Source organism: Euprymna scolopes, chromosome 21 (genome assembly GCF_053919585.1).
Source record: "Euprymna scolopes isolate OS-2025 chromosome 21, ASM5391958v1, whole genome shotgun sequence".
Classification (NCBI taxonomy): Eukaryota; Metazoa; Mollusca; class Cephalopoda; order Sepiida; family Sepiolidae; genus Euprymna; species Euprymna scolopes.
The window spans coordinates 73,698,176-73,725,346 of record NC_136502.1 but is presented as its reverse complement, the minus strand read 5'-3'; the positions used below and the strand labels follow the sequence as shown (position 1 = coordinate 73,725,346).

Here is a 27,171-nt window from a genome sequence, read left to right as displayed (position 1 = left end):
TCATTTTTTTACTTAGTTAATTATTGTACAACTAATAGAAACAATAAACATCTTTTCTTTTGATAGTAAAAAGATATTGTGCAAAATAATTAAAAAAATATTTAAATAATTTGAAGTAGAATATAGTGTTTTAACGTTTCAGTGTATTTTCTTCTAAAAAGAGTATAAAAATAACTTAGATTCTTACATCCTATCGAAGATGACATTTTGAACAAAATTTTAATTCTTAAAGTGATAAAAATAATATAATTATGATTTTTACCTTTTTATAATTTTCATGGTTAAATTTTTTAACAATTTATGAAATAAAAAATGATTTTTGATTAAACAATAAAATCTGTACATGTTTTAATTTTTAGTCTATCTAGCAATAAAAAAAATTAAGATTCAACATAAGGCAAAATCACTTATTTAAGAAGAAAAAAGTGAAAATAAAAATGTAACTTTTTCTTAATTAAAAACAAGAATTTATTATTTCTAAAAGCTACCTATAAGAAAAATATATTTCTCTCTTTTCATTTTAAATTTTTCACTTTTCGTTTAATTGAATTTATTCATAAATATCTCATTTTAATGAGTGAACTTTATATTTTTACATCAGGAAATAAATTTCTAAGATTTTTTCTTCAGTGTTACAATAGACATTGGTAAGTATTTTATTACAAATTGTTAAAATTGTAAGATATTTTTTATCAAAAAGACATAACTAGCTTTTCATATATTTAAAATCTAGAGAATAAAAAATTATTTGTTGTGATAATTAAAAAATTATTAAAGTTAATGATTGATTAAATCCATTTTTATATGAAGATTAAATAGATCATTTTTTTATTAAATGCAAAGAATAAATAGTATGATAATTTCAATAGAAATAAATAAATTAAATTTATTCAAAGATTAGAAGTAGATTCTTATTTTTATGAAGCAATACATGATAAAACAAAAAATTTAAAGAAATCTTGTATCAGCATTTCTTTTCTTAAATTATGCTGAGTGATTAATGGCTTTTAGTTACATAACATAAGAACTGAATATTAATTTTAATTGGTTATTTCTAAGATTTTATATGAATAATATTTTTATAACGCTAAACCCCCATTTGAAAATTGTATATAAAATATTATAAAAAAAATGGAAAGTATCAAATAATTGATTGAAATTTTATGTTTGTATTGAATGCATTGATGTTGGAGTGTTTGGTGGAGAATCTTGTTGAAGGTTTTCTCTATTCTCAATGTGTTCTATCTCTTTTTCTTTGTCATCTTGTATAGTTTCTACTTCTGGTTGTGTTTGTTCTTGTTGAGGCTCACATGTAACATTGTCTGCATCAACATTGTGCAAATGCAATTGCGTTTCAGATGTGTATCTATCTGCTGCGTTCTTCTTCAGACTACCCCACTGCCTATAGTCCGAGTTAGGGTCAGTATCTGCCTTATACATCCGTCTTGGAAGAGTCCTTGTATCCCCAGGAGACATGAATGTTTGTAATGAAGGTTTCATATCTGTGTATTCCTCGTGAATATTCTCTGCTGAATGTGGTTCATAATAATCTGATGTTTCAGATGCTGAAAGTTTTATATATAAAAAAAATTTAGTAAAATGTATTTTTTATTTTTTTCATAGTGTTTATTTCAAATATTCTAATGTACTCATCATGCAATTTATAAGGGTCCATGCATCAAATCTATAAAACTTACCTGGTACATTTTGACAATGATTAGCATATCTTTCAGCATAGGGATCTTCTTGATCTGGATGAGAAGGTCCCATATCAGGGTGACAAGTTGGAGCCATACAATTCCTTTCTTCATGTCTCTTACCACCAGTTGCACCTCGAATTTCCTTTCAGCATAGAAACACAAAGAAACCTTATATAAATTAATGAGCTATATTCAATCGATAATAAATTTTAATTAAAATCTTTAAACTTGTATTCCTTGGTAGAGGAGACCAGTAACTCTAAAATTGATGTTCCTCAAAGGTGTTCTGCCATAAATAGGTATATTTTTTTACCCATTTAATGCCTGTTTTACTGCTGGCTTCATTATTATTATTTTACTAAGTCTCAATTTTCAGAATAACAATAAGTTAATACAGTAAATTTGACAATTATTAGGAAAAGATAAAATTAATTTTACGATAGAAAATGTTTTAACTTAATTGATTCATGGAAGTATAAGTGATTTACTTTACTTATTTTATCAGTGATATCTTTTGCGCTGTTTATTGGGAGCATTTCAGTAAAGAACATTACGCATTGCAAATGACGTTATTGTTATTTTCATATTTAGAACCTAATGAGGAAAACAAAGAAGCTGAGCTTTAATTTGAGACAAGAAATTAGTAACTTCAACAAACCAGGAAATAGTAACAGCACTATTTCAAACTGGTTAGTTATCACTAGATCTATGTTACATTTAGTCACAAAGAAGTTTAAACAGTATGACATAACAGAGTATTTGTCTGAGTGTGGCAGAAAATTTAAATTGTCATCGAGCACTCTGCAAAAACTGTTTTTAAAGGTTAATATACGCCAAAATATTATTTGAAAGACATTCCCAAAAGTTTGGATATGGTGGTAAGAGTGTAGGTATTTGCGCAATACAACATTGTTAAATTTGGAATCAGTTTTATTGAAACTAACCACAAAAAACCTTTCTTCATATTGTTTAGTTTATTTTTACCCAAAATGTTATTAGAAAGACTTGATTTTTGGAAACAAGTAATATTGAGTGATTATACACATTGATCTTTTCAACAAATATGTGCAAAAGGTTTGAACCAAGAAACATGAGCTATTCCTCTCAAAGAATACAGTGCCAACATTAAAACATTAAAGCGGCTCAATGTTTTAGGATTATTTTAGCTCAAGGACTGGACAATTGCAATCAGGATAATTCTGAGGACTATATCAAAATTCTGGACAGAACTTTATAACTATTAATGCAAAATCTTTAATTTTAAACTACTCACTAACTTTCATCAGCCACATGAAAGCCAATAGGTGGTTTATAGTAAAAATTCAAAATAACCCAGTTTTTATCTGCCTAGATCAACTCCCTAAGTTTGAAACCCAAAGTACCATGTTGATCTAAACTTCTGTAAAATTTATGAATAACTATTATGTTTCCATTTCTGTTTCCTTTTATTTATTTTTTAGAACAATTAATTAATTATAACTTTTTTAATTGTGAATGAAAACAAAAATAAAGGAGTCCTTACCTCATAGATGACCTCGGTGGCCGTTTGCACTTTAATTCCAAGAGTTGAACTTCTACGTCCATCATTTGTAACATCTGCACGATGTTGTGGCCTTCTGCCTCTTCCCGGTAGAGTTCTACAAAGCACATCTTGTTCTGCTCGCACAGCAACAGACACACCAGACCAATAAGTAGTCTGGTAAGACGGATGCATTGCATGTGCCTGTTCGGGATAATATTTGCTGGAAGAGTCAGCCAATGGATGTGCTTGTGCAACACTTCTGGTATCAATGCAACGAAGGATGCAGATGGAAATTGCAGCAGTAATTGGTATAGCAACGGTGACTGCAACCAACACAATGACAATGAGTAAATACTGGTGGATCTTGATATCAGTGTGCGTATAGGCAGCATTTAAGATATCTGCGGTATTGTTACTAACTGTCAATGTCAAAAAGACTGATGTCTTTGCAGATAAAACTGGACTACCACTATCCTTGACCATAAACTGCAGGTGATAGGAGCCAGCATCTTGATGGCCAAGTAAGCGAGTGAAAGACAACAATCCAGTATAATGATTGATGGCAAACAACTGTTTATCGTTGCCTGCAGTTATTTCATATTTGAGAAATGCATTCTCTTGACTGTCACTGTCGGCAGCCTTGAGAAGAGTGATGTTCTTTGTATGATGTGGATGATATTTGACATCGAGATTGAAAGGATTCACACTGGGAAAGGTAAAATATGGAGCATTATCATTTTTATCTTCAATATGCACAATGACATTGACGCTATTATCAAGTGGAGGGTTTCCATTATCTTTCACTAAAACGTTGAATTTATAAATGTCTTTGAACTCATGGTCAAGAGACATGATTGTTGAAATCAAGCCATCACTGGTTATCTTGAAAGGTAGGAAGTCTTCATTTTTCGTAAGCAAAGAATATGTGAGTCTACTGCCAGCTCCCAGATCAGGATCAGTGGCATTGATAGAACCAACTGACGTCTTTGGACTTTCATTCTCAAACACAGAGAATTTAAATGTATCTTTTGTAAATTGTGGTCTTACATCATTGACATCTTTAACTTTGATGGAGAACTTGCTATCACTGTGTTGTGGAGGAGATCCTTCATCTTTGCAGCTGATTGTAACATCATGGTGCTCTTGCATTTCTCTGTCAACTTTGTGTTTCAATGTCACTTTGTATTCTTTGGATCTTAGTTTTTGTAAACGAAATTTATCATGGTGCAACTCACAATTAACCTGTCCATTTTGTCCAGCATCAGGGTCAGTTACTTTAACATAAGCAATAAAACTGCCAATTTCAACATCTTCAAGTATAGTAGCTGTGTTATCTGTTGACTCGGACATGAAAGTTACAAAGATTTCAGGTGGTCTGTTTTGTGTGTTGATTACATTGACCAAAATTCCAGCTAATCCATTGAGAGGTGGATGACCACCATCTTTTGCACCAATGAATAATTTGTATATTGTTTTCATAGTTGAGGGCAGTTTGTTATTTAAAAATACTTCTCCTGATAAATTATTTATTCTGAAATGATTTTTTACATTTTCTGATGTTTCTGTGCTGATATAATAAGAAACTTTTCCATTTTCACCTTCGTCCAAATCTGTTGCTAAAACCGTAACAAAAGGCTTATCACCATATTCTTGGTTATTAATGGAAACATTATAAATATCTTTGCTAAAAACTGGTGCATTATCATTGAAGTCTGTTACTTTAATATGAATGTCTTGAACACTTTCTTTTGATGGAGATCCACCATCTCTTGCAATCACTTGTAACATGTATGAATCTTTTTCTTCTCTGTCTAGTTCTTCTCCAACCACAATACTTAGTTTTGGAGTTCCGAAAGGTGTTTTATGAATTGATAAAGAAAATGGTTGATTATTTTTTTCTCTTAGTTCATATTTGACTTGAGAATTCAAAATACTAATATCTTTATCTTTGGCATTTGAAATAGACTTTTTAAATCCTTTCTTTACACCCTCCTGAAATTCAAGATGTATTTCTTTCTCTGGAAATTCTGGTTTATTATCATTGACATCATTTATAATTATTTTAATTTTAATAATCTTTAAGAATGTCTTTCCTTGTCGTACAGCCACATCCACCATTTGGAAACATTCTGTATTGTAGGTACAAAGAGATTCAGCATCCAATGTCTGTGAAGTGAAAAGTTTCCCTTTCTTTTCGGAGACATGGAACAACTGTGAAGTTCCAGCTTTTCCCTGTCGCAATTGATTGAATGTGATCAATCGCCTGTTTTCCAAAGAGACATCCTTCATGATATGAGAGTCAGCTGCAATGTCTCCCAGGTAGGTACCAGGACTATTACCTTCATTAACCCCATATTTCAGGTCCACACTCTGTCCCAAGTGAAGAGTCAACATGAAAATGTAGATGGTTAGTAACATAGTAAAATTGTTAATACCAGAGTAATATTTTGTAGTCTTCAAATTCTGTATGTTCATTCTGAAAGAAGAAAAAATGATTTTGAAATATTATCGCAAAAATAATTTTATATATCTTTCTCAGATTCAGAAATTTAATTCATTTTTTTAAAATTTTATTTCATGTGATATTTTAAACATATTTTGTTTATAATTGAAGAATTTGAGTGAAATCATCCTTCATACATAAGTCTACACCATGTTTAAAATATAGATGCCTTGCATATTAATTAATATCAAATTAAAACATTTATTCTTAGCATTATCATAGTTTGAAATGTTTTCTAAAATAATGTAAATATCAGAATATTGATTTTCCCCTTTTCAATCATGATTGAAGTGTTTAAGCCTGAATAGCAGCACATTGGTCAAATTTATATTTGATTTTGATTTTTTTTTTTTTTTTTGTGTTGCTAAATTAGTACCTTTTATACATACACATACACATTGACTTACTGAAATAACAATAAAGCAAATATGTATTTTATTAATCTGTTAATTCAGTTTAGTATAATGTAACATACAGCATTTCATGCTTATTACAACATTTAAGATACTGTACTTTTCATTTTTCCCTCTGCAATTATATTTGTAAACTTAACATTTAATATATATAGTTTGGCTATTGTTTTAAATTACTATGGTGACTACACTGGGCGTTTGATGTGAGTATTGCTTTCTACTTTTTTCACAGTATTAAAACAAAAAATAATTTCCTTATTTTGATTTTATCAAAGTTTTAATCAAATGAGAATTAAATTTTTATTTAAAAGAAACAAAAATTCCAATCCAATTACAATTCTTTAATTGAAACAAAAACAAAAAAAAACTGTCTTTTATTTACATTTTTTAACAGTTTTTTTTTTTTCTTTGACATTTAAAAGATTTTTAAACTTTGTATTATTTATTTGACTTTTTTTTTTATCGACAGTTAATTAAATTAAAACAAAATGTTTTCTTATTTTGAGGGTTATGTAAATCACAAATATGTCATTTAGAAATAAATTCAGTATTATGAATGAATTAATAATAGGAAGAATATTGGGTAAATTGCCAAAAAGTAAATATTAATTTCTTGGCTTAATCAAAGTTGATCTAATATCTTTTTTTTTTTTTTATGACTTTTACAAAGTGTGAGTGATTTAAATAGAGATAAAGTGAAAATAATTTAGAATCTATATATCTATAAAAGTGAAATTGTCTGTGTGGCGGTGTCCCTATCAAATTACTCTGTCAATTTTCAGTCCACAGACTCGAGATTTGATAAAAGAGGTATTGAAATTTGGGAAAATCTTTTTAATCGGTTTTCGCCCAGAAATTTGGCTGTCAAGGGGTCAAAGTTCAACGATTTGATCTTTGAAAACTCTGCACAACTCCTCCGCCAATTTTTGGTCTAAACACTTGAAATTTTAGATTTAGGTTACTTGGACATGGATCAAACTTTTTAATTTGATTTGAGCCCAAAACAATAAATGTTACAGGGTCAAAATTTTAACAAAAATTTACCTCTGTGGTCTCTACGAAATTACTCAGCTAATTTTTGGTCTAAACTTTTAAAATTGAAATTTTACATAAAGTGTATTCAGACATAGTGAAAGCTTTTTAATCATTCTTTGTTGAAAATTTGGGTGCCAAGGGGTCAAAGTTCAAAAGATTTTTACCTTTGCAGTCTCTAGTAAAACTATTCAGCCAATTTTGGGTCTAAACATTTGAAAATTTACATAACGGGTATTCAGACATGCAGCAAGCTTTTTAATCAATTTTTGGGCAAAAATTTGACTGCCAAGAGGTCATAGTTGAAAGAGTGTACCTTTGCAGATTCTATCAAACTCCTCCGCCAATTTTGGGTCTAAACACTTGAAATTTTAGATGTAGGTTACCTGGACATGAGTACATACGCACATAAAGTTATGAGCAGTACATAGGGCCTGAGCAAAGGCGGGCTGAACTGCTAGTTAAATAGTTAAACATAATAATGAACTTACGGTAAGAATCATGTATGCAAGTTCATTAACTATTTGATTCATACGAAAGGTCCCATGTCATATTGAATAGAAACTGCATTTCAATTAGGTGTTATAAGTCAGATTAGTTTACTTATTATCATCAAGAAATAAATATTTTAGTATTTATTTTAAACACATATAAGTGTATGTCTGCTAGTTGAAGTAGAACAATGACAATTTTTTTAACTGATACAGCTGTTTCAGTCATTAATTTAGAATGTCTCCATTATAACAATCTTCTTAACTGGAATAAGTAGCTTATCAAATATTTTCAGCAAAATACATTTTATTCTTGTAAAGAACATAGTGGAATAAAAAAAATAGCTAGTCCAATTTAAATATTGATTCATAATATACAATGCTATTAATGACAAACTGAGAAAGAAAAAACAGCTTCACTTTATTATATGGAATCAAGTACTAAAAAAACTACTCCCCCCCCCCCCCTCCCAAGCAGCAACTAATGAAGCTATAGTCTTCTTTACAGAAAAACAACAAAAATAATTTTCATCTCATATTTTGGTAATTTGGCAAAAACTCAACAAAAGAATGATTTTTATGGTGTTATTTGATATATTTTATTTTTGAGGAAATTTACAATGTATGAAGACAGTCAAATTAATTTTTTTAGAAAAAAAAAAAAAAACAACAAAATGATTATTTTATATGGTCTTTTCAGCATTCAAACCTGAGGAAATTGATTTTATATGAGTATAAAAATGGTAATATATTCCCATAAACAACTGTTTATATAATAAAATGTATAAACAAAAAGGTGGAATTGTCATTGGTCAGATAAAACAATTATATATTAGGGACTAATTTGAAATGATTGCTTTGTGCTTTTTGCTCTTATTATTAAAGAAAGAAAAAAAAAACATAATTTAAATTAAGAAAAAATTTTTTTTCTGATTTAGAAAGATGAGAGGAGGGACTCTTCTTTTTTTTTTCATGCCAGATGGAATAGTTAGCATCATAATCATGACCATAACAACCAATGGTAGCAGCAACATCAAATTTTGTTTTTAAAATAATAAATGTATCTATTTAATTATAACAAGAAAAACTTTGTTAGTGATTGTGTTTTATGCAGAGTTTATTTTTTAAGAAAAATTATTCCAAAGTAATCTAAGTTTTTGTTAAGTGTAAATGTATGCATGCATAATCATAATTCAGAGTTTTAATTTGAATTTAAAAATAATCAAATGGAACGTCATTTTAGATTTTTAAACTTTATTCATTAAATGGCTTAAATGATTATTACTATTGATGATGATAATAATATCAAGAAAAGGTATTTCTACAGAATTTGAATCAAACTCTGACCCTAAACTAACCTTAATCTAAATTTTATAATTATTTTGATAAAAATTGGGTTGGTTCTGTTCACAGCATATATGTGTACATATAACAAAATAGAGGAATCTAATGAGAAAGGAATCATACATACAGAATATGAATTTTTATCCTATAAAAACATTTTTTTGAAGAGTAGTTGTAATTGAAGAGTAGTTGTAATAGTAAAATCTTTGTTAGAAAAATGCAATCCATTTTTAATAAAATTAAAATACTAATAATCATATTAAACATAAATTTGAATATTAAGCTGATAAAAATTAGTATTTTCTTCTCAGCAATTAGTTTTTGTTGTTTTTTATGTAGATAAAATATACTTAAGAATTATGTGAAATAATATTAATAATTATTATTATTATTATTATTATTATCACTATGATAATAACAACAACAACAACAACCACCATCACCACAAGACATTTTATTTCGATTCTTCTACATGATGCCATCTTGATGTGGCTGAATATTGTTTATTCTCAAAAAATCATGTATAGAAAAAAAAAAAAATTTATATGGTCTTTTCAGCATTCAAACCTGCTTTTCAGAGACTTTATTAAAAATTTTCAGTTAAATTCATCTAGACATTTTTCAATAATAAAACTCTTAATAATATAACATTTTAACATATAACATTTTAAATGAACATGCCAAATGTATGAGTCAGACATTTTACATGTTGTACACTGATTGTAAAACAGTGAAGTGATTAAATTGTGAAAATATCAAAATTAGAATGTTCTATGCAAAAAAACTGATTCAATTTGTATAAAGAAAAGTTTTGGTGTATTTAATTTTTGTTAAGTTTTTTACAAAGCAAACATGAACATAAAAGATAGAAATGAAAAAAGTTATAAAAATATTAATGTCAACTAACCTGCAATATTGTATTGATGAAGCATAACTGTATGAAGGAACAAAATACGTATTTGTATCCTGGTGTACAGCTCTTCTGCTACTGCTGCTGCTGCTGCTATTGTAGGAACACAATGTTAGTCTCCTTTTGGGCATACGTGTGTGTGTGATTATGTGTGTTTGTGGGGGAAAAAGAAAGCTATAGTCCTATCAAATCTGTCCTATGCATCATGACAGCTTGTGCCACAGATTCAAACAAAGCAAAAGAAAGCATAAAGGCAAGTAGTTTAATTATGCATTAAATGTTTAATTTAACTTGTGGAAAAATGATTCAAAAGTATTTTAAAAATGTTTTTAATTTTTTTTTAGTAGAAAATAGTATTACTGAATACTGAATATTTTACTTGAAGCTTAATCTCTTCTATTTCTTTTGTTCTTTATTTCATTCATTTTTCATCTCATATTTATATTCCTAACTTATTTTAAAAGATGTAAATTAAATTGAAAATATCAAATTATTTTTTATTGCTCCTAAATATCCAAAATATAAAAAGGGATAACAATATTATCTATTAGTACTTTTCACATCATTTTTTTACTTAGTTAATTATTGTACAACTAATAGAAACAATAAACATCTTTTCTTTTGATAGTAAAAAGATATTGTGCAAAATAATTAAAAAAATATTTAAATAATTTGAAGTAGAATATAGTGTTTTAACGTTTCAGTGTATTTTCTTCTAAAAAGAGTATAAAAATAACTTAGATTCTTACATCCTATCGAAGATGACATTTTGAACAAAATTTTAATTCTTAAAGTGATAAAAATAATATAATTATGATTTTTACCTTTTTATAATTTTCATGGTTAAATTTTTTAACAATTTATGAAATAAAAAATGATTTTTGATTAAACAATAAAATCTGTACATGTTTTAATTTTTAGTCTATCTAGCAATAAAAAAAATTAAGATTCAACATAAGGCAAAATCACTTATTTAAGAAGAAAAAAGTGAAAATAAAAATGTAACTTTTTCTTAATTAAAAACAAGAATTTATTATTTCTAAAAGCTACCTATAAGAAAAATATATTTCTCTCTTTTCATTTTAAATTTTTCACTTTTCGTTTAATTGAATTTATTCATAAATATCTCATTTTAATGAGTGAACTTTATATTTTTACATCAGGAAATAAATTTCTAAGATTTTTTCTTCAGTGTTACAATAGACATTGGTAAGTATTTTATTACAAATTGTTAAAATTGTAAGATATTTTTTATCAAAAAGACATAACTAGCTTTTCATATATTTAAAATCTAGAGAATAAAAAATTATTTGTTGTGATAATTAAAAAATTATTAAAGTTAATGATTGATTAAATCCATTTTTATATGAAGATTAAATAGATCATTTTTTTATTAAATGCAAAGAATAAATAGTATGATAATTTCAATAGAAATAAATAAATTAAATTTATTCAAAGATTAGAAGTAGATTCTTATTTTTATGAAGCAATACATGATAAAACAAAAAATTTAAAGAAATCTTGTATCAGCATTTCTTTTCTTAAATTATGCTGAGTGATTAATGGCTTTTAGTTACATAACATAAGAACTGAATATTAATTTTAATTGGTTATTTCTAAGATTTTATATGAATAATATTTTTATAACGCTAAACCCCCATTTGAAAATTGTATATAAAATATTATAAAAAAAATGGAAAGTATCAAATAATTGATTGAAATTTTATGTTTGTATTGAATGCATTGATGTTGGAGTGTTTGGTGGAGAATCTTGTTGAAGGTTTTCTCTATTCTCAATGTGTTCTATCTCTTTTTCTTTGTCATCTTGTATAGTTTCTACTTCTGGTTGTGTTTGTTCTTGTTGAGGCTCACATGTAACATTGTCTGCATCAACATTGTGCAAATGCAATTGCGTTTCAGATGTGTATCTATCTGCTGCGTTCTTCTTCAGACTACCCCACTGCCTATAGTCCGAGTTAGGGTCAGTATCTGCCTTATACATCCGTCTTGGAAGAGTCCTTGTATCCCCAGGAGACATGAATGTTTGTAATGAAGGTTTCATATCTGTGTATTCCTCGTGAATATTCTCTGCTGAATGTGGTTCATAATAATCTGATGTTTCAGATGCTGAAAGTTTTATATATAAAAAAAATTTAGTAAAATGTATTTTTTATTTTTTTCATAGTGTTTATTTCAAATATTCTAATGTACTCATCATGCAATTTATAAGGGTCCATGCATCAAATCTATAAAACTTACCTGGTACATTTTGACAATGATTAGCATATCTTTCAGCATAGGGATCTTCTTGATCTGGATGAGAAGGTCCCATATCAGGGTGACAAGTTGGAGCCATACAATTCCTTTCTTCATGTCTCTTACCACCAGTTGCACCTCGAATTTCCTTTCAGCATAGAAACACAAAGAAACCTTATATAAATTAATGAGCTATATTCAATCGATAATAAATTTTAATTAAAATCTTTAAACTTGTATTCCTTGGTAGAGGAGACCAGTAACTCTAAAATTGATGTTCCTCAAAGGTGTTCTGCCATAAATAGGTATATTTTTTTACCCATTTAATGCCTGTTTTACTGCTGGCTTCATTATTATTATTTTACTAAGTCTCAATTTTCAGAATAACAATAAGTTAATACAGTAAATTTGACAATTATTAGGAAAAGATAAAATTAATTTTACGATAGAAAATGTTTTAACTTAATTGATTCATGGAAGTATAAGTGATTTACTTTACTTATTTTATCAGTGATATCTTTTGCGCTGTTTATTGGGAGCATTTCAGTAAAGAACATTACGCATTGCAAATGACGTTATTGTTATTTTCATATTTAGAACCTAATGAGGAAAACAAAGAAGCTGAGCTTTAATTTGAGACAAGAAATTAGTAACTTCAACAAACCAGGAAATAGTAACAGCACTATTTCAAACTGGTTAGTTATCACTAGATCTATGTTACATTTAGTCACAAAGAAGTTTAAACAGTATGACATAACAGAGTATTTGTCTGAGTGTGGCAGAAAATTTAAATTGTCATCGAGCACTCTGCAAAAACTGTTTTTAAAGGTTAATATACGCCAAAATATTATTTGAAAGACATTCCCAAAAGTTTGGATATGGTGGTAAGAGTGTAGGTATTTGCGCAATACAACATTGTTAAATTTGGAATCAGTTTTATTGAAACTAACCACAAAAAACCTTTCTTCATATTGTTTAGTTTATTTTTACCCAAAATGTTATTAGAAAGACTTGATTTTTGGAAACAAGTAATATTGAGTGATTATACACATTGATCTTTTCAACAAATATGTGCAAAAGGTTTGAACCAAGAAACATGAGCTATTCCTCTCAAAGAATACAGTGCCAACATTAAAACATTAAAGCGGCTCAATGTTTTAGGATTATTTTAGCTCAAGGACTGGACAATTGCAATCAGGATAATTCTGAGGACTATATCAAAATTCTGGACAGAACTTTATAACTATTAATGCAAAATCTTTAATTTTAAACTACTCACTAACTTTCATCAGCCACATGAAAGCCAATAGGTGGTTTATAGTAAAAATTCAAAATAACCCAGTTTTTATCTGCCTAGATCAACTCCCTAAGTTTGAAACCCAAAGTACCATGTTGATCTAAACTTCTGTAAAATTTATGAATAACTATTATGTTTCCATTTCTGTTTCCTTTTATTTATTTTTTAGAACAATTAATTAATTATAACTTTTTTAATTGTGAATGAAAACAAAAATAAAGGAGTCCTTACCTCATAGATGACCTCGGTGGCCGTTTGCACTTTAATTCCAAGAGTTGAACTTCTACGTCCATCATTTGTAACATCTGCACGATGTTGTGGCCTTCTGCCTCTTCCCGGTAGAGTTCTACAAAGCACATCTTGTTCTGCTCGCACAGCAACAGACACACCAGACCAATAAGTAGTCTGGTAAGACGGATGCATTGCATGTGCCTGTTCGGGATAATATTTGCTGGAAGAGTCAGCCAATGGATGTGCTTGTGCAACACTTCTGGTATCAATGCAACGAAGGATGCAGATGGAAATTGCAGCAGTAATTGGTATAGCAACGGTGACTGCAACCAACACAATGACAATGAGTAAATACTGGTGGATCTTGATATCAGTGTGCGTATAGGCAGCATTTAAGATATCTGCGGTATTGTTACTAACTGTCAATGTCAAAAAGACTGATGTCTTTGCAGATAAAACTGGACTACCACTATCCTTGACCATAAACTGCAGGTGATAGGAGCCAGCATCTTGATGGCCAAGTAAGCGAGTGAAAGACAACAATCCAGTATAATGATTGATGGCAAACAACTGTTTATCGTTGCCTGCAGTTATTTCATATTTGAGAAATGCATTCTCTTGACTGTCACTGTCGGCAGCCTTGAGAAGAGTGATGTTCTTTGTATGATGTGGATGATATTTGACATCGAGATTGAAAGGATTCACACTGGGAAAGGTAAAATATGGAGCATTATCATTTTTATCTTCAATCTGCACAATGACATTGACGCTATTATCAAGTGGAGGGTTTCCATTATCTTTCACTAAAACGTTGAATTTATAAATGTCTTTGAACTCATGGTCAAGAGACATGATTGTTGAAATCAAGCCATCACTGGTTATCTTGAAAGGTAAGAAGTCTTCATTTTTCGTAAGCAAAGAATATGTGAGTCTACTGCCAGCTCCCAGATCAGGATCAGTGGCATTGATAGAACCAACTGACGTCTTTGGACTTTCATTCTCAAACACAGAGAATTTAAATGTATCTTTTGTAAATTGTGGTCTTACATCATTGACATCTTTAACTTTGATGGAGAACTTGCTATCACTGTGTTGTGGAGGAGATCCTTCATCTTTGCAGCTGATTGTAACATCATGGTGCTCTTGCATTTCTCTGTCAACTTTGTGTTTCAATGTGACTTTGTATTCTTTGGATCTTAGTTTTTGTAAACGAAATTTATCATGGTGCAACTCACAATTAACCTGTCCATTTTGTCCAGCATCAGGGTCAGTTACTTTAACATAAGCAATAAAACTACCAATTTCAACGTCTTCCAGAATTGAAACTGTGTTTTCTTTAGATTCGGACATGAATGTAATAAATATTTTTGGTGGTCTGTTCTGAGTATTAATCATATTTATCAGCACCACAGCAAAACCACTTAATGGTGGTTGACCATTGTCTGTAGCTGTGACTAATAATTTCAATATTCTGTTTTCACTGGATGGCAGGTTTTCACGTAGAAATATTTCTCCAGAAATTTCTTTCAATTCAAGGAGATTTTTAACATCTTCCGATGTTTCTGCACTTATTTGATATGAAACTTTTCCATTTTCTCCTTCATCCAAATCATTTGCTGTCACTTTTGTTATTGGAATGTTTTTTGCCATTTTATTTTCAATAGAAACATTATATATATCTTTGCTAAAAATGGGAGGGTTATCATTGACGTCTGTAACATAGATGTTAATGTTTAAAACATTTTGTTTTGGGGGTGATCCACCATCTTTGGCAATTAATTGTATCACATAAGAGTCTTTATTTTCTCGGTCCAATCTTTCTTGCACAGCAATACTTAATTTGGGTGTACTGAAAGGAAGCCTATGAATTAGAAGAGAAAATGGCACTTTGTCATTGTTCTCTAATTTATAAGTAATTTTTGAATTGACTGCACTAATATCTTTATCAATGGCATTCGGAATGGATTTTTCAAAACCTTTACTCATCCCTTCAAGGATTTGTAAATCGATTTCTTTCTGCGGAAATTCGGGTTGATTATCATTGACATCATTTATTATAACTTTTATCTTTATGATCTTCATGAATGTTTTTCCTTCCCTCACAGCCACGTCAACCATTTGAAAACACTCAATATCACGTTGACACATTGATTCTGCATCAAGAGTTTGAGCAGTGAAGAGTTTCCCTTTTTTCTTGGAGACATGAAACAACTGAGTATTACTTGATACTCCCTGTTGCAACTGATTAAAAGTGACAAATTGTCTGTTTTCTAAAGAGACATCATCCATGATGTGGGAGTCAGCAGCAATGTCCCCTAAGTAGGTACCTGGAGTTTTCCCTTCATCCACATTGTATGTCAAGTCAATGCATTGACAGATTTGTATAACATTGAAGAAAAACAACAAAAGTATCATCATGTTTCCCATTCTGTGAAGTATTTTTTATAATTCTGAATTTATTAATCATAAATGTACTTCTTCAGATCTTCCAACACTCCTGAAATTAAAAATTAGAATTAAATTAGAGGCTGACAATTATAACATATGATTTTTTTTCTTGATAGATTTTCGAAGTAAAACTCAAATAGCAATCAGTCTGAAGAAGCCAGTTCCAGTTAATATTTTTCCCATACTCACTGGATTATGCATTAAAGGGAAGTAATGCCATTAGCCATGAATTATTTTCCTTTGACTTCTACAAAAATTAATATCTAAAAACATGTTATATTTTTAAAAATTAAATGAAGTTTCTACATCAAAATACATAATTATTTGCTCTTTACTAATAATGAATTAACGTCAAATACTAAAACAAACTTAAAAGAAAAAATTCTTGTTTCACAAAATAAAATGCTTACAAATCAATCATTTTTTTTTTCTTTTATTCCCGGGCAATGCTGATAAGTACAGCTTGTTTAATATAAATATTCACCATAGAGTTCAACTTTGAATTACTTTGAAAACAAATGACTTACAATGTTGATGATCTGAATATCTAATTGAAACTAAATAAATATTACATCAACTAAATAAGAAACATTCTATTATTATTAAACCAAGATGAAATCTATCTATTTTTAAAAAATTAGCCTAACAGTGGTCATATTGAATTACTTAATTAAATAAATGTATAGAAAGTTTTTTTATGCTGGTATTTTTGTTTTTAAGTTTAAAGTTGATAATGAAAATATTTGTTCAGAAATATTTATTTGCTTTACAATGTGTTTTATTTCTCACATATTTTGCTTATGATAACAATAAGTAGTTTTACAAGTAAATAAGCTTTAAATAAAAGGTAACAACATCTGTAAATAGTAATACAAATATAATCTTAGTTCTAGGACCAAGTTAAATTATTTTTTTAAAAAAACATCTTTTTAACAGCAATATTTTTCAGATCTAGAAAAGAATTGATCAAAATAAAAATATTAACATTCATATTTTTCAAGAAATTTTTCAGTTCAATTATTCTTGCCAAATTTTGATGCTTCATAACTATAAACAATCCATTCTTTGGAGAATAGATACATAAATGATTTAAAGGAATAAACATTTTCGAAAATACTTAATATGTCTATGATTCAACAAATAAAATAAAAATTTGATGTTTGCATCCATTTTGGATGTTATTAAAAGTGTAATTTATCATAATTTTATTTTCCCTTAATTGAATGGCTTTGAAAGATTTGTAAAATTTTATTTCACTTTTGTTTTTTCTGTTTGTTTTTTTTTTACTTTTGAATATGCTATGTTTTAATTTTGTTTTTTAAATCTTGTAAGTGTTCTATTTTCTTAGTATTTATTAAAGCATGCGATACTGTGCGGCCAAATGGTTTACTAATTGTCTTAAATTGTTTTAAAAGAAATTTATGTTTGAATTATGAATAAAGTTGTGAATATTAAATGTATTCATGTGTATGTTGAATAATGTTTTTGTTTGCTTTCTCATTTCAAATAATAAATGACTGTTACGGGAAATTGGTGTGCACTTTGGAGAGGAAACTAAATGTTTGAATAACTATGCACCCAATGAATCTAGATGCCATTTTGAATTTTTCATTTGTAACAAACGATGGATCTCTCTCAGTTCATAGAACTGAAAGATGTATTAGGAAGGATTGAATATAAAACACAAACTTAAAATAAAATTTTTGTATTTCATGAAATAGGCAGAATTAAATATCAATTTGTAAGATGTCTTGCTATTTAGGTCTAACTTGGAAAATCCAACTGACTAAATTTTATATATTGGATTTAATAAAGTTTTATATTAATAAATTTATTTTTAAAAATTAGCATAACAGTCATAATGAATTACTTAATCCAATGTTACAGGTTGAAATCTCAGTAAAATATAGTCACTTTTATAAATCAGTTTTATGTAATTATTTATATGATGGTGATTTTTGGTAAGAGATGCATTAATGTTTTATGATATATTCATAATGATTTTTTTCTGTTGTATGATAAAAATTGGCCATAACGTTTTTGCAAGTTATTTCTCTTACAAAACTAATATAATGTGGTTGAACTTCTCTTCTTTTTGCAATGGAAATTTATTTAATTAAATATTGTTCTTTGATATTAATACCTTGTGGTCTATAAACTTTTGTGATTTTTTTTTTATTCAAATGTAAATATTAATATGTATTTTTTGAAAACTTTGTTTTATAGTTACTTGATTATTTTCTCAACATAATTCTACTTTACAGACTTTATCAATTTAATTCATTTCCCATTTGAAGTGTTCTCATTTTCTTCAGCTCAAATTCAAATCTAAATGCCCATAATGTATTATCTTGTTTTATTAATGGAATTGTCAACATAAAAATAATGTTGATTAAATAATACAAACATAAGAGTTTGTAGATTATTAAAACGATTTTATGTCTCCTGATATTTGCAAACTGCTTTAAAGTTAAAATTTCATATATCAATACTTCATAAATCTGAATAGTTTAAATTCTATTTTAACTTACATAGTTTAATCTTACATTCGGTTTGCATTTATTTTGTAAACAATAGTAATTTATTTTGAAAACTCTTAAAGTGATACCTTCTCTATTATATTAGTGAGTTCGTCTACGATCCATAACACAATGCAGAGATTGTTTAAAAAAATATACAAATAAACTTTAAGGATAACATATTTTACACAAATATATATATATATGAAATATGTACATGTACATTTTAGAGCATTATTTATGATAAAATTAAAAATTAAAATTGTAAAATCATTTTCATGCATATATATATATATATTATATTAGCTACATATAAGATTCTTCCCATATATGACAACAGAATAAAAGTTAATAAAAAAAAATTTTTGTAGTATAAATTATAAAATAAAACAATTAGTATAAGCTATTTGTATGTATCTTTATTTTTTTAATATATTTGTAAAAAAAAAAATGACTATCAAAATAACATATAAAATGCATGACTCAAATACTGAGTGAGAAAAATGATGGAGAGGGTATCATAATAGATTTTAGGATGTACTATTTTCTTATCAATTAAGTAAATTATAATTAATCTTTGTTTTTATCTTTGTTAATCTACAATAATATAAAACAATTGACAAAAAAATAAAAAGATTTAATTCAATTGAAATGAAATGAAATTAGAATTGAATACTAACCTGCAATGTTGTATTGATGAAGCACTAAGGTAGAATGAAAAAGATGTGTGTGCCCTGGTGTACAGCCTGGCTGCTACTGCTGCTGCTATTATATGAACACAATGTTAGCCTCCTTTTTTCCACACACACACATATGTGCATGTGTATGTGTCAGTGATATTAATTGTGTGTTTGCATATGTGTAAATGTAGGAGAGGGTGCATATGTTGTAGTGAAAGAAAGAAATCCAGAATAGTCCTATCATGTCTGCCCTATGCATCATGGCGGCTGGAGTCACTGACTCTGACAAAGCACCAAAAATTACAATGAAAAGAAAGGCAAGTATTCTCATCGTTCATAAATTCAATATATTCTTCTTTTCAGTTCTTATTCAGTTTTCATAAAAGATGTATAAATTTAAATGTGATTAAAGAACAAATTGGATTCAAGCATTCTTTTATTAATAGTTGTGTGTAAATTTTATTTCTATTTCATACTAGTGGTCTATTTTTTTATTTCATGACTAGAATTGAACTGAATTTAAAAAAATTCAAATAATTATTTTAGAAAGCAATTAAATTGAGAAGTACTGATAAAATTTTAATATTTTCTCAAATCTGCAAAATTCAAATAAAAAGACTGAGAATTATATTATGATGTTTTTGATACTTAATTGTGTCATACATATTAAGTTTTACATTTTCAGATTTATACTAATTTAACATGCCTTTCGTAAGAAATATTATATCCACTTCATCTTTATGCAGTCTAAATTGAATTTTTTATTTTTAATATCTATTTAAAAGTATTGTTTTAATTGTTTACTTATTTACTAAATTGGCCATTTTTATTCTATTTGAAAATGCAGTATATACAATTGTGTTAATTATGCGAATTTGCCTAGTGTTTTGCATATTCATGTGTGATGGGAATGGTTAGATTTTGGTGATTCTGGTAAAGAATCATGTTCAAGATTTTGTGAATAAGAAATGTTTTGTGTCTCTTCTATTGCTTCTTGTTCTTCTTTCTCTGTTGGTTCTTCTACTACTGTTTGTTCTTGTTGAGGTTCACACGTAACATTGTCTGCCTCTACATTGTTCAGCTGTAACTGCGTGTCAGAAGTACATCTATCCACTGCATTCCGCTTAAGGGTAGACCATTGTCTATAATCAGGGTCAGCATCTGCCTTATACATCCGTCTTGGAAGAGTCCTTGTATCTCCAGGAGACATGAATGTTTGTAATGAAGGTTTCATATCTGTGTATTCCTCTTGGATATTCTCTGTTGAATGTGGTTCATAGTAATCAGAGGTTTCATTATCTGTAAAAACGTTTTTAGAAAATGTAAACATAGTCATAAATAATATGTAAGTTCTTTATACAACAATGCAGTATAAAGAAATACTTAAAAAATACATTGTTTCAAGTTAGTAAACATGTATATTTTCTTGTCATTAAATGCTCAATTCTGTTGTATAATAATTTACATCACTTCCTTATAGATAAAAGGCTAAAATCTGATACTTCACTTTGATGCATCAGATAATTTCCTATTAGTATCTTTAATTAATTGGGGAAAAAAAGTTTTTAAAAAAAATTAGTTTAACAATGGATAGGAAAGAATTTAGTAATTCACCAAAAGAAGAAATTATTAAGAAATTTATTTTCACCATTTGGTTAACTATATTTTCTGTAAAAATTCTTCATTTAACGCTTTTCTCTGCTTATTATAAAAAGCTGATAATTGTCAAATATTTATTTTTTTTAAAAAGTAATGAGGCTTACGTTTTGAGATATTTTGACAATGATTTGCATATCTTTCAGCATAGGGATCATCTTCATCCGCTTGAAAAGATGGTTCCATGTCAGGATGACATGCAGAACCCATACAGTTTCTATCTTCATGTCTTTTACCGCCAGTTGCACCTCGAATTTCCTTTATTGAATAATTAATACAAGATGAAACAATCTATGCATTTTATTAAAACTACTACTATGACAAAACAAACTGAATGAATATTCAATAAAAGTATCAAAAATATTTTATAGTAAAAATTACTTCAATAATGATTTTATAGTTGGTTTATAAACATAAAAATATAAGTTAAACATTTGAAATAAGAAGGATAACTTAGAAAAAAAAATTATCTATTCAAATTTATTATAGTATAAAAATAAATAATAAAATCATTTATTATGCTTAAATTGCCAAGGCATAAAATGATTATGAATATGAAAATAATTTCACTCTTTTCTTTCCACTTGTTATGGATATGAAAATTGAGTACACTTTGGCCATGTATAGTTCCATGCAAAGGATATGAATATTTATTTTTTAAAATGTCACTCTAATGCAATTTTAAAGGAATAATGAAACTAAAAGTGATATTATTGTTCAGTATTATACTAAATTAAATACTTACTTCATAGATGACCTCAGTAGCCGTCTGCACTTTAATTCCAAGAGTCGAACTTCTACGTCCATCATTTGTGACATCTGCACGATGTTGTGGCCTTCTGCCTCTTCCCGGTAGAGTTCTACAAAGCACATCTTGTTCTGCTCGCACAGCAACAGACACACCAGACCAATAAGTAGTCTGGTAAGACGGATGCATTGCATGTGCCTGTTCGGGATAATATTTGCTGGAAGAGTCAGCCAATGGATGTGCTTGTGCAACACTTCTGGTATCAATGCAACGAAGGATGCAGATGGAAATTGCAGCAGTAATTGGTATAGCAACGGTGACTGCAACCAACACAATGACAATGAGTAAATACTGGTGGATCTTGATATCAGTGTGCGTATAGGCAGCATTTAAGATATCTGCGGTATTGTTACTAACTGTCAATGTCAAAAAGACTGATGTCTTTGCAGATAAAACTGGACTACCACTATCCTTGACCATAAACTGCAGGTGATAGGAGCCAGCATCTTGATGGCCAAGTAAGCGAGTGAAAGACAACAATCCAGTATAATGATTGATGGCAAACAACTGTTTATCGTTGCCTGCAGTTATTTCATATTTGAGAAATGCATTCTCTTGACTGTCACTGTCGGCAGCCTTGAGAAGAGTGATGTTCTTTGTATGATGTGGATGATATTTGACATCGAGATTGAAAGGATTCACACTGGGAAAGGTAAAATATGGAGCATTATCATTTTTATCTTCAATCTGCACAATGACATTGACGCTATTATCAAGTGGAGGGTTTCCATTATCTTTCACTAAAACGTTGAATTTATAAATGTCTTTGAACTCATGGTCAAGAGACATGATTGTTGAAATCAAGCCATCACTGGTTATCTTGAAAGGTAGGAAGTCTTCATTTTTCGTAAGCAAAGAATATGTGAGTCTACTGCCAGCTCCCAGATCAGGATCAGTGGCATTGATAGAACCAACTGACGTCTTTGGACTTTCATTCTCAAACACAGAGAATTTAAATGTATCTTTTGTAAATTGTGGTCTTACATCATTGACATCTTTGACTTTGATGGAGAACTTGCTATCACTGTGTTGTGGAGGAGATCCTTCATCTTTGCAGCTGATTGTAACATCATGGTGCTCTTGCATTTCTCTGTCAACTTTGTGTTTCAATGTCACTTTGTATTCTTTGGATCTTAGTTTTTGTAAACGAAATTTATCATGGTGCAACTCACAATTAACCTGTCCATTTTGTCCAGCATCAGGGTCAGTCACTTTAACATAAGCAATAAAACTACCAATTTCAACATCTTCTAAAATTGTAGCTGTGTTATCTGTAGCTTCAGACATGAATGTAACAAATATATTTGGTGGTCGATTTCGAGTGTTAACAACATTCACAAGAACTCCAGCATAACCACTAAGTGTCGATTCCCCGCCATCTTCTGCACTAACAAATAACTTATAGACAGATTCTGGATTTTGAGGTAACTTTTCTTTAAGATATATTTTCCCTGTTTCTTTATCCAACTCAAAAAACTTTTTGATTTCGTCAGACGTTTGTGATTGGTAATAATATGAAACTTTTCCATTTTCTCCATCGTCTAAATCATGTGCCGTCAATTCTACGATTGGTACATTTCCATAATCTTTGTTCATTATTGAAATGTTATAAATGTCTTTGCTAAACATTGGTGCATTATCATTCATGTCTTCAATAATTATGTTTACATTTAAAACGCTTTGCTTTGCCGGTGATCCGCCATCTTTGCTTATAACTTGTATTGAGTAAAAATCTTTACTTTCACGGTCTAACTTTTCTTCAACAGAAATACTAAGTTTTGGTGCTCCAAATGGAATCTTTTGTACAACAAGAGAAAATGGGTCATTTTTGTTCTTCTTTAGTTCATAAGTTATTTTGGAATTAATAGCACTAACGTCTTTGTCAATGGCATTCGGAATGGGTTTTTTGAATCCTTTACTAACTCCTTCAGAAAAGTGTAAATCAATTTCTTTCTCTGGAAATTCAGGTTGATTATCATTGACATCATTTATTATGACTTTAATCTTTATAATTTTCATAAACGTTTTTCCTTCCCTCACAGCCACATCAACCATTTGAAAACACTCAATGTCACGCTTACACATTGATTCAGCATCGAGAGTTTGGGCAGTAAAGAGTTTGCCTTTTTTCTTGGAGACATGAAACAACTGTAATGTGCCTGCATTTCCTTGTCGCAGTTGGTTGAAAGTGATTAGTCGCCGATTTTCCAAAGGGACATCATCCATGATGTGGGAGTCAGCAGCAATGTCTCCCAGGTAGGTGCCTGGACTCTTGCTCTCATCTACACTGTATGTCAGGTCAGCACTGCAGCACAGTTTGATGAAACACAAGAATATTAATGCTGATATTTTCATAATCACATTCAGGTATTCCAGATTTCAATGCTTTACTTTATTCAAAATTCTTGTATGCCTGAAATGAAAGGTAATATTACTTTATGGGTTTTAAGAGACTAATATTTTTCTATTTAGTAATTCTTTCTTTCTTTTTTTTTTTTTTACATCAAGAATTTTTTTATATATTTTGGATTATTCAGACTATTCTCACGACTGTTGTAACTTCCTACCTTCTTGATATGTGCCCGAAAAAGGTCATCGATTACATTGGCCAAAATATTGTGAGAATAACATCCAAGATGAAAGAAGTAGTGCAAATAATACAAATCGATTCTCATCTCAAAAATTCTGAAGTTATTTATAAGAAATTAATTGAGTTGAAAGGAATTTTATTTTAACTCTTGTTAAATCAAGAGTTAGATAATACTTCATTATTAATTAAATAAAATGAAACTACTCCAAGAACAGACAATAAGCAATAAATCTTCTGCACTCTAAGTATTTCTTACTTCTATTTTATTCTTATTTTGAAAACAAGAACATCTAATACTATTCATGTAAAGTAATTTTCAATTTTTTTAATTGTATTTTTGATTCCTTACTTAGTCTGAAAAACAATATTATTACATATTTCAAATATTATCCCAATATTGAGAAAATGGATAAATGAACATAAGTGTTATATATTTAACATGGAGGGGACATAAGTATTGATTTTTTTATGCAATATATTCAATTCTGTGTATCTTATTAATTGTCCAAAGCTTTTGAGCAACATAACATCAAATTATATTTTATTTTTATTTTTATTGCATTTTCACCCCAAACAAGGCATGGTGCCACTTTGATGTAGCTTGATACTATGCTATCTGGAACATGGTTGCCGGGATAATATGTAGGGAGTTGAGCAGCAAGATGTCTGTTTACACTACACTTGAACTTCTCCATGTCAGTACAGTTGGGGAAGCAGGAACCTGGAAGGGAATTACAAAGTCTAGCAGTTCTGGAGTAGAAACTATTAGAGTAGAAGGCTTTCTGGCATTTGGTATCTCTACTCTATAGGGGTGGTATTTTGCTGCTTGTTGGGTTTGTTGGGGGTATTTATGTTCAAGGGGTACAAGGGGTTGTACTTTGTCGGAGCATATACCATTAAAATACTTGTAAAACAGGCAGAGAGATGCAACATTTCGTCAATGGGACAGTGGCTGAAGTCTAGCTGACAGTTCGGGACCTATTAGGTTGGTGATTGTCTTTTGAACCCTTTAGATATAATATACACAGAGGAAAATCTCAGTGTCGGAAACATCAATTATATTAGCCAATTATGAACTTTTAACTATTTTTTTTTTCTATTTAATAATATTTATAAACTGTCAAATTTTTTATCGAATTAAAGGTTTATTTTGAATTACTCAGCCTACAGTTTTATCTTAGTTGTTATTTTAACATTTTGACTGATGGAACTTTGTATATAAATTATTAATCTTCATCTCAAAACTTATGATACATAATATTTATTATCCATTTGTTTTTGTTTACTACTAATAAAAAATTTTATTTTGTCGCTCAAACTTTTTTCAGCTCAAATATTAGATTTTAGTAATCTAATTTGTATTTCTTGAACTATGTAAAAACGAGTAATTTTTATCTATTATTTTGTAAGTGGTTTAAGAATTAAAAAACCTAACCTATTTGCCTATGCCATTGAGATTGTATTTGTTTATAATAATAATAATAATTACATGTTTGTATAAAAATGGCTTTAATCATCTAGCAGTTGATTTAAATTGATATAAAAAGATGTTTAATCAACCCCTATGAAAAAATGATTTCTCCATTTCTAATTTTTTATGTATTTTAATTTTAATGTCAGTTTTTGAGAACATGTTTTTTAAATTTATATTTATTTTGTTACAAGTTTGTGTTTTTAAGAATGCAATCCTATGCAGAAGATTGTTTTCTTTAATAATATCATAATTTTTGTTGATGTAAAATACTAAAATAATGGTAGAAATAGAATGGAAAAATGAAAATCTAACTTTTATATTTAATGTGTTTCAATATTGGAAGATTATAATGCTATTACAGTCAAACAGCTATGACCTAAGAAACATGACGGAAAAACTTGTTCAGATTTTAATAAAATTAAATGTTATCAACATTTGTATTAACGATCAAACAAAAATAATTGAACATGAAAAGGACACAACTTAAATTATAATTTTGATCTTTTTTATCATTATATATTAATACTATGTATTCTTATATGTTTATTTATTATTAAATAATAATCAGGTTTGATATGTATTAACTGAGGATAGTTTTTATTGAATCCATGTACCAACTAAACAAAATAAAAAAGATTGTACATTTAACAATCTGTGCCTTATCAAATAAAAATGTTTAGAATAAATCATGTATGCATGAAACAACTAACTGAGTTCATCCATTTTTATAAAATATGAGGAAGTATGGCTTTTTGACGGTCTTCAAATTTATTAAAACCATTGTACTAAGTCAAATTCAATAGAAGCTGACATTAAAATAAAATGGAAAACATTATGCTCACAAATATAAGAATAAATTAATACAAGCCTTCTAATTTCTAAACTTCAAGGTTTAAATAATAAAATGTAGAAGAAAAGTTTTACAAAGAGATTTCAAGTGGAATAAAGAAAAATATTTTTATAACATGGAAATAATTTATGAAACACAAAAGAATGTACTCAATGCATGACTCAGATTTTCTCTCTATGAGAGATATGCAGTTTTTAGCAAAAAAAAAAAAGACTGTTCATGTTTTCAATGAAGCTATGTTTGTCTTTGTTAATGCAACACAAAATAATGAACTTGAAAGAAAGATTAAAATGACAGAAAAAAGAAAATTGAAAACTAACCTGCAATGTTGTATGAATGAAGCAAAACTGTGTGACGAGAAAAGATGTGTATGTATTTGAGTGTACACATCTGCTGCTGCTACTATTATGTGAACACATTGTTCATCTCTGGTGATACACACACACG

At 28.8% G+C, this 27,171-nt stretch overlaps 2 protein-coding genes across 2 annotated transcripts in view; both read right to left on the bottom strand.

The window, feature by feature from the left end:
• LOC145242850 (protocadherin Fat 4-like) overlaps window positions 1-19,506 on the bottom strand; it is a 28,872-nt gene extending 9,366 nt beyond the window's left edge. Inside the window, exons 1-8 of the mRNA XM_080105966.1 lie at window positions 19,347-19,506; window positions 13,700-16,196; window positions 12,175-12,319; window positions 11,640-12,042; window positions 9,913-10,089; window positions 3,223-5,698; window positions 1,698-1,842; window positions 1,163-1,565 (exon numbers count right to left, since the gene is read on the bottom strand). Coding sequence (XP_079962092.1) covers window positions 1,163-1,565; window positions 1,698-1,842; window positions 3,223-5,698; window positions 9,913-10,089; window positions 11,640-12,042; window positions 12,175-12,319; window positions 13,700-16,126 — 6,176 coding nt within the window. The 5' untranslated portion in view covers window positions 16,127-16,196; window positions 19,347-19,506. The remainder of the gene's footprint in view (window positions 1-1,162; window positions 1,566-1,697; window positions 1,843-3,222; window positions 5,699-9,912; window positions 10,090-11,639; window positions 12,043-12,174; window positions 12,320-13,699; window positions 16,197-19,346) is intronic.
• A 735-nt stretch (window positions 19,507-20,241) lies between these two features.
• Window positions 20,242-24,165, bottom strand: LOC145242848 (protocadherin gamma-A10-like). The gene is made up of 3 exons (XM_080105965.1): window positions 21,748-24,165; window positions 21,110-21,260; window positions 20,242-20,645 (listed from the first exon to the last, which is right to left on the bottom strand). Exons 1-3 carry the CDS (start codon window positions 24,163-24,165, stop codon window positions 20,242-20,244), a joined length of 2,973 nt encoding a protein of 990 aa, XP_079962091.1.
• Window positions 24,166-27,171: the final 3,006 nt, after the last annotated feature.

Coding starts and splice junctions, on each gene's coding strand:
- LOC145242848 (XM_080105965.1), bottom strand. CDS start 24,165: ATGAAAATATCAGCATTAATATTCTTGTGTTTCATCAAACTGTGCTGC. Junction 21,261..21,747: donor CTACTGAGGTCATCTATGAA/GTAAGTATTTAA, acceptor TATTCAATAAAG/GAAATTCGAGGTGCAACTGG. Junction 20,646..21,109: donor TTGTCAAAATATCTCAAAAC/GTAAGCCTCATT, acceptor ACGTTTTTACAG/ATAATGAAACCTCTGATTAC.